The following is an 8,421-nucleotide window of genomic DNA, read 5'->3' as shown; positions in this document are numbered from 1 at the left end:
AAACTGAAATTTATTCAAAAAATAACTCAAAACATAAAAATAACCAAATAAGCAACTTGTAAAAAATTAAAACAAAAAGTAAATAAAACAAACTAACAAAACAACTGCAGAATAAAAAAAATAAAAAAAAAACATAAAAACTCAAATAACTAAAAATAAAGAAAATTAGAAAGACAAAACCATATTATGTTAAAATCTTCATCTATAGTTGTAGATGACCCTGCTTCATTGTTTGGATCTGCCCCCAAAATAATAAAACATGTCCCTAGGTCACAATACAAAAGCTGCAAACAGATCGAGAGGCATATAAGGATTGAGTTGCTTTTGAGAATTTTGTTTTCTTAAAAGTAAAAAGCAAAACAAAAAATAACAAATCATAAAACTAAATTTTATATTGGTTGCCTTCCAGCAAACGCTTGTTTAAGGTCATATAGCTTGACGCCTATTTCCTTCAAGGGCGGTATATATGGGTTGGGTTTCCCTTGAAATTCTCCATAGTTTCCCAACTGGACTTATTTGATAGGAGTGATTGGCTAGACAGAATTCCCTAACCACTTCATTATTAAAACCATATATGTTCTCGGTGATATGTACCGTCATCATCAACTCTCGATCTTTTCTAACTTCTCCTTACTTCTTTTTCTTTATTTTTAACTTTTATTCTTCCATGTTGTTTTCTCAAATTTTCAATCTATACAAACCTGTTTTTTTAATATCATAAAACAACTCAAGCAAGAATTAGTATAACGAGCAAATATTTTTTTTTTAATAAAATAAAGAAAAACAGAAAATTTAAAGTAACAAAAGAAAGAAAAATCAATAAGTAAACAAAACAATAAAAAAATATAAAATAAAAGAAACAAAAACTTACTTAAATAAAAACTAAAAACAAAATAAAATAAAACTATTTTTTTTAACAAAGAGAAAAATAAAATAAATAAAACAAGAATAATATATAAAAACTAAAAAAAAATACAAAATAAAAAAAAAAACAGACTTAAATAACTAACTAACTTAAAACTGAAACAGAATATATAGATAGAAACAAAAAAACTCTTAATAAAAACTAAGAATGAAATAAAAAAATAATAATAAAAATAAAAATAAAAAAGATAGAATAACATAAAATAAAATAAATAAATAAGAAACTGCTAAGAAAAAAATAATAATAAAACTGAAACAAAACTAAAACAGAAACTAATAATAATAAATAACTAATTAAAATAAATAAATAAAAATTACGTAAAACTCTAAATAAACTACGTAAGTTAAACGTAAAAAAAACTAATAAAAATATAATAAAACAAAATCTAAATGAAAATAAAATAAAAAATAAAAACGAATTATTCACATTTAAAAAAAAGTTATATTCACAATATTTAGGAATTTATACTCAAAAATCAATAAGAAAACAAACAAAGAATTAGTTGCTTCAATTGAAAAAATAGGGAATAGGATTCATCTCTCTCACTCTCATGTATTTTGATTAGCATGTTAATATTAAGTTCTTTGATTGAAATTGATGCCTGAAGAAAATTCATTTATATCGATCTCTCGCATATAAAATTCTTAATAATGTTTCCTAAATATTAATCTCTCGCATACTTATAAAAACAACTTAGAAATCACAATCAGACGTTAATGACAATTAACATTTCAAGTCTATCTCTAGCACTCAAATATGTTAAGTATTGATGTTTAGGTCCGAACCCTAAAAATATCTCTCGGTCATACTTAAGATTCTCAATTTCTCATGGAAAGTTAAAAGTAAAACAACAATACCAATAGTCAATCAAGAACTGAATATTAATATATAAGATATCACCTCAATACATAAGAGTTTGAGCAGATTACTCCCAATCCCAAAGGTAGAATTAGCCACGCATACTTAGCACCTTCCATTCTTTCAATTGGGTTACAATTCACTCCTTTCAATTTGGCATCCCATGGTTGAACTTCTAGCCCCCCCCCCCCCCCCCCTATTTATCCTAATTTTCTAGAGTTATGTGGCTTGTTGTGTTGCGTTAATGGGCTAAGTGATAAAACATAAAAAATGCCCAATCTTTCTCTACATCTTTTTCCATTCTGGGACCTTCAAGCTTTCTCTTTTTAGCTCAAATTATTCTCCTTTAGTCCAAATATCTATTCTTCCCTATAATCCTGCAATTAACACCAAATTTGGGAATAAAATTCTCTTATTCAATTAAATATCATAAAAATGTAAAAAGGTATAAATTCATAAATTAAGGATTATTTTATATGTAAATTAGCAATTAATACTCCTAAGTGTCTATATTTTAATATTAAATATTACGGAAATTAGACACTTATCAAGAGACAGCTGCAACATTGCCTGATCGGCATCAGTCATCCTTTCCATGCTTCTGGTTGAGACCATCTACTTTCTCTCTTCAGCTAGTTTCTTCCGAGCCCCACGGTGGGCGCCAATTGTTCCTGCTAGGGGGGAGATGGGACCTAAAGAACTATTGAAGTCTTCGTCTTCTTCCTTTCCTCGGGCAGGTTGCTGGGGTTTCACTAGGATCCTTCTCGCCTTCGTGTTATTCCTTCGGCTCTCAGTCTCGGGTGAATGCCAAATGAGGGTACCTGCAGAAGGCACTCTGACGCTCAAGTCAGTAAAGAGGGTATTCGACACTCGGGTGTGTGCAGTGATAATGACGTACCTTGTTCCTTGGAATGTGTGCTATTTATATTATTTTAATGGACTTACCTCATTGGACCTGATTAGGGGAATGGATCACACTTATGGTTGTATTACCTAATTCTTAATGGTAGTTTAGCTTCACTGACCTTGGTTTTAGCATTAATGGTTGAACGTGTCGTTCGACTTGGCCGTCCGTGGGTGTCTCAGTCAGCTCGGTCAGGGAGTCCGAGTCACGTCAGCGTGTTGATTGGCCATACTAGTACAACTTATGCATTGGTTTAGTCCATTGTGATATCTCTTCATACAACCACATGGAAATAGGAATCAAATCACCTCATATAACATGGTTACTTTTTCGACTTTCACCACCTCACCTAAATAATTTCAATATACTAATAGTGTCATGATACCTCATTTTACATGAACATCTAATCAATGCACATCCTAATAGTCTCAACATGATATTTCTTTTCCTAAGGATATTATGTCTCAATCACATTTCCACATGATTCATAATATATATCACACATAAATATGCCATTTAATCACACAAAAAATTAAATTTTTAAAATAATTAAAAATATAAAAAATCACGTAAACACATAAAATCAATGTTTCAAGTACATATAAAATTAAAATTCATATATAATTTAATCAAAGGAATAAACAATCATCAAACTCCCTTTAAAAACATTTTTTTTAATTTTTTAATTCTTTTTAGCTTGAGTAAAAGTAATTTCGGTTCAGTAAAAATAACTTGTGCTTGAGAAAAAAAAAATCGCTTGAGCGAAAATTGTTGAGCTTAAGCAAAACCAGGGTTGAGACCAACTTAGTTGCAATACAATTTTCCCTTTAAGGTGAAAATTCCTTTGCTTGAGCGAAAAGTTGATCGAGACTGGACTCTTGATTTATGTTCTATTTTTGCTTGATCGAAATTATCAAAATTTTGTCTCTTTCATCAATTTAACAAAATCCTATATAAAGTTTGTATTCAACATAAATATAAAATTTTGAAACTTTAGATAATACAAAATACTTATATGGTTTTGTACTTGTATAAATAAAGTGGGCCTAAATAATATATGAGATTGGTTGTAATAATTGTTGTAGGTGTCGCTCGGTCGGTCGCTCCCTTGTGCTTTAATGCATTACTTCTTCAAACTTCAAGATTTCTTCTCCTTAGTTCCTTAACGCTCGGTCGGGAGTAAACCTGCAGAATATTTTTCGACAATCAAGTAAGTACTCTGTATTAACAGAATATATTGTAAAGCTGATAAAAGTGTACCTTACTCCATTGTAAGAGGCTTATTAATAATTTTTAGTAATGGGTCATCTGATTGATGGGTCTTATCTGGCATATATTTGCATAAAATTAGCGTTCGCTGATATCTTGGGGTGTCACCTGGATTTGATGGGGTGTGACCTTGATTTGTAAGGTGTTTCCTTAACTTTCATTTGTTATAATTGTGCTTTTAATGTAGTTGATCAACCAGTCGATCGGTCGTCGACTTGGTCCTGACCAATTTTAAAGTGCTTAAATATAATCTCATGTATTCTCATTTAAATCACAATTCAAGGTCCAAACCGATTTTAAAGTGCTTAAATATAATCTCGTATATTTCCATTGAAATCACAATTCAACATATAACTCCAAAACATTCAACTCACAATTAATCACAAACAATAAAACTACTTTTCGAATTGGTTAAACTTCAAACAAATTTTTGTCAATCAACATCTATTTCACTCAACAAACAAATTCTACAAGAGAAATTAGTAACTTGTGGTTACATCACCTTCACATTCAAATCATTTAACCTAAAGTTTTATTGGAAGATAAAATTAATTTCCCTCCTCACTTGAAAGGACGACGGAGTACCCAAAAAGGAGCTCTAACTCCCAAAACACACAAAGATAATATAACCTGTGTCACAAAGTCCTAATCAACAGTTTTAACACATCACTAAGACCTGGAATTAATAGAGACTATTCCTGGAGCCATAAACATCACATACAAAGCATGTCTACCTAGGTAAACAAGAAAAGTCAAAATTGGTTCAGATGAAAAATGAGCAAAAAGGAACTTACCCAAACAAAATTATGATAGGACGGTCATGAGTCTAAAAGTGGCATTTGATCGTCAATCTGGTGAAAGGTGGAGTCAATATTTTAGAGAGAAAATGAAAGGAAAAAGAAAAAAAGATTTATATAGATGATGTTTATTTTAAAATAAAATCTGAATAACTAACTTTTCTATTTATATGAATTTTTTACTCAAATATTTTAAACATTCAAGTTAGGTAAAATAATTTATATTTTAATATTTGTAAAAATATTTTTTTATTATTTTAAATATTTTTATTAGTATTTTATAATATTTTTTTTAATTTAAAACTTATTTTAATTTTCTAAAATTACGTTTTATATTAAATTATTTTATAAATTATTTCAATTTAGCACATTAATCAAATTATCTATAAATTTTTCATTTATTTTACTATATTTTTAATTTAAATATATTATTTTTTACGCTTGCAACACGGGGTGAAATTATTCGTAACTTGGAAAACAGTACATTACATATGGCAAAGAAAATCCACACGTAACGTGTATAAATTTGATTTGAATCATATTTTTGTTTTGTTAATTTCATGTAATTTATTTCTATGCACATTTTACTTCCAAATAAATTTAATTTCAATTAATATTTACGGATTATTTAAATTTTATTTATTAACCTATATTTGCATTTTTTTAATATTAACAATTTAAATTTATGTGAATATAAATTTGAATTAAAATTAATAACAAAATTTACATTTATATTTATTAATAATAAATTTAATAATTTACATATATTTACATTTTTTTAAATGTGTATATAAACTTTTAGATATTTTTAAATAGATTAAAAAAATAAAAGGAAAAACGCATAGCATAGAAGTCGGCTCGGAGTGCCATTTTTAACAAGAATGTGTTATATAAATTCATTAAAGTGATAGATGAGATATTGGATATGTGGGATCCGATGTTGCTTCATGTACAAGAAATAGATTTATTATTGTAAATAAAATACGCAAGGGTCTATTCAAGTAATTTTTTTTTCTGATTTTGATTTATTCAGGGGGGAAAAATACGTGGGTCATGAGGCCAAAATTTACGAAAATCTTGAAATTAATAATTAAAGTTATTCAATACTCTTTAATCTGCATAATATTATTTATTAAATATGTTTATTGTAAGTGACAACTAATTTTAAATAATTTATTAATAAAGTTGGTAAAAATATTTTGATACACGCCAATTGAATAGATTATTTAAAGGTTGGAAACTTTTGGTTTCATGCTTAGTTTCAAAAATTTAGGGTAAATACTAGAAATACGCTTTAGAAATGTGAAAAGTGATCACTTTAGTCAATGAGAGATTTTTTTTTAAATAAAGAATTCCGAAAGTGTAATTTGTCACCAACTTAAATGCGAATTTAAGAAAGTCGTGTTTAGCTTTAATTATAATTTAACATATTTTTAAGGAATTAGAATGATAAGAAATACTTAGGTCAATAAACTAATGACAGTATTTATACTTTCAAAGATTTTTTAAAATATTTTTTTTACTTTCATATAATATCTTTTGAAAGAACATTTTGAATAAGTATCTTAAATTTTGTGAAATGGCTATCAGATTTATTGGAATCAAAAATTAAAATAGGAATTGACCTAATTTTGAATTTTCCAGTGGTTTCTTAAATACACAGTAAAAAATACTAATAGAAAAATCTGGACTCAAATTGAACGAACCGATACATGTTTAGCATAAGTATTTAACTTTATGTGACATAAACTTTAAATATTCGTATTCTTTTTCATTCTCTACTTTAAAACTTTTAATTTCTTATAATAGTATAATCAGCATTTAGAATGAGCAGACATTGCTGTGATGATATTGGTGATATTCCACCTTCGATTCAAATTAATAAGAAAATTGTAAATTAAGAAAAATAATTTGATTTTCTTATAGAAAAATTCAGTTAAAATTATATCACAAAATTAATTCCAAATTATATTATGAAACTTGTTCTTTATTTTTCATATATCAAGAGGAAAATATAGCAAATGAAAGAAAGGAGTTAAAATAAATCAAGAAACAAATAATCAAGTAAATTATTTAATCATTTATTGATTGATATAGAAAAAACATATAAGAAATGAAGAGAACTTCACACACATATATATAAAAGAAATATTATTTTCCTTCACTTTCACTTACTTGGAAGATTTGATCTTATTTTCATCTTTATCTTCACTCTCCACTTTCCAGCCACCAAGCCAACCATAAAATTAAATGTTTCGAAAATGTGTGATCATTTGAGAACAACATGAACTGGCAGAGTCTATCCTGTCTCAAGGAAGACAAGTTCGTCATTTCCTTGCAAAATGGGGTAAAGGTAACCTAAGAGAGAAAACCAAATAAAAACAACATCCATTATTTGCTAAATCAACCTTCACACAGCAAAGTCAATACTCAAATTTGATTCTTGGTGAGACACATTACATTACACTTTTCAGAATGTCCAGCATCATCCGATTATCACTAATCTTATTAGAATAAATCATTAGAAAGTTATAATATGATCTTAGTAACTTAAGTCGACCTTCCAATTTGGAAGATGAGATTTGCTAATTTAGCCTTTTTTTAGGATTTGGGCTCTTCAACATCCTTCTTACAGAATTTCCCCCCTACTGAAACAATGAAAACACAAATCTTCAATTTCAGGAAAATCTTAACACGCAAGGAATAATAAAATAAGATTCACAGAACATCTAATTTACCTTAACATAAGATTTTATTGGTCTATATTATATAACAATACACAGAAGATAGATAGGCACTACAAGACAACAGAGCATTAAGCATGAACAGGGGTAAAGGAAGTGAGGTTCCTGAAATGCTGCCACACTTTCTCCCACACAATTGCCTCGTAGTTGTTGGAGGAAGAACCGTCGGTGGCGGCGAGGGTAAGGCGGTAGTTGACCCCTGCAACTACCTGAGTCTCACCCTTTATCACCTTCTCCAACTTCAGTTTGTGACCGGATCGCTTAGCATACTCCGTAACGGCGTAATCTGCTATCTCCGTTACGTGAGGGTCGCTGATGTTCTTGATGGGGCTCCACCCTCCGCTCGCAATGTTCTTCCTCGCAACCGCGGAAGCGAAGAGAACAAACATCAGAAGAATAAGGCACTGGAGAGGTTTCATGGTGCGCACGTGACTCGTAACTGTTCCTTCTCTCTTCTACTTTTTTTCCCTTCTAAGGGCCTTTAACTTGTAAACGCTGCTTTGTGAATTATGTTACCTTCTGGGGCTGGGTTCTCATTTATAGCACAAGCTCGAGTGGATCGGAATCTTTTTATGGGTCGGATCACACTGTATAGGCTTGACCCATAATAATAAAAGCCCAAATAGATAAAATAATAGGACATTTTCTTCCTGCACGCCTACATTTTTCTTCCTGCACCTCACAAGGTTGTGCAAAGATAAAACTGTTTCTATATAAAACTGTACATTTATTTTTTTTGTATTCCGGATTATGAAATCCGATAAATTTTTGGATTGGCACTTCTACTAAAATTTTGGATCGGCACGTCTGGTAATCTTTCAACTTGGTGCTTCCGGTAGTACATGAATGACAGTGTTAATCCAAAATAAGAAAATGATGCAAAACATCCATAATTGAAAAAATCATTCTGCCAATCCGTAATTC

At 29.4% G+C, this 8,421-nt stretch overlaps 1 protein-coding gene across 1 annotated transcript; it reads right to left on the bottom strand.

Annotated features, from left to right (window-relative positions):
* Positions 1-7,486: 7,486 nt before the first annotated feature.
* LOC137806760 (cysteine proteinase inhibitor 5) lies at positions 7,487-8,000 on the bottom strand. The gene has a single exon (XM_068607030.2). It carries the CDS (start codon positions 7,914-7,916, stop codon positions 7,569-7,571), a length of 348 nt encoding a protein of 115 aa, XP_068463131.1. The 5' UTR covers positions 7,917-8,000; the 3' UTR covers positions 7,487-7,568.
* Between the last annotated feature and the right edge of the window lie 421 nt (positions 8,001-8,421).

The sequence above is a fragment of the Phaseolus vulgaris genome, chromosome 3 (genome assembly GCF_051622355.1).
Source record: "Phaseolus vulgaris cultivar YP4 chromosome 3, ASM5162235v1, whole genome shotgun sequence".
Lineage (NCBI taxonomy): Eukaryota > Viridiplantae > Streptophyta > Magnoliopsida > Fabales > Fabaceae > Phaseolus > Phaseolus vulgaris.
The sequence above is the reverse complement of the archived record's forward strand: the minus strand, read 5'-3'. Positions and strand labels throughout refer to the sequence as shown.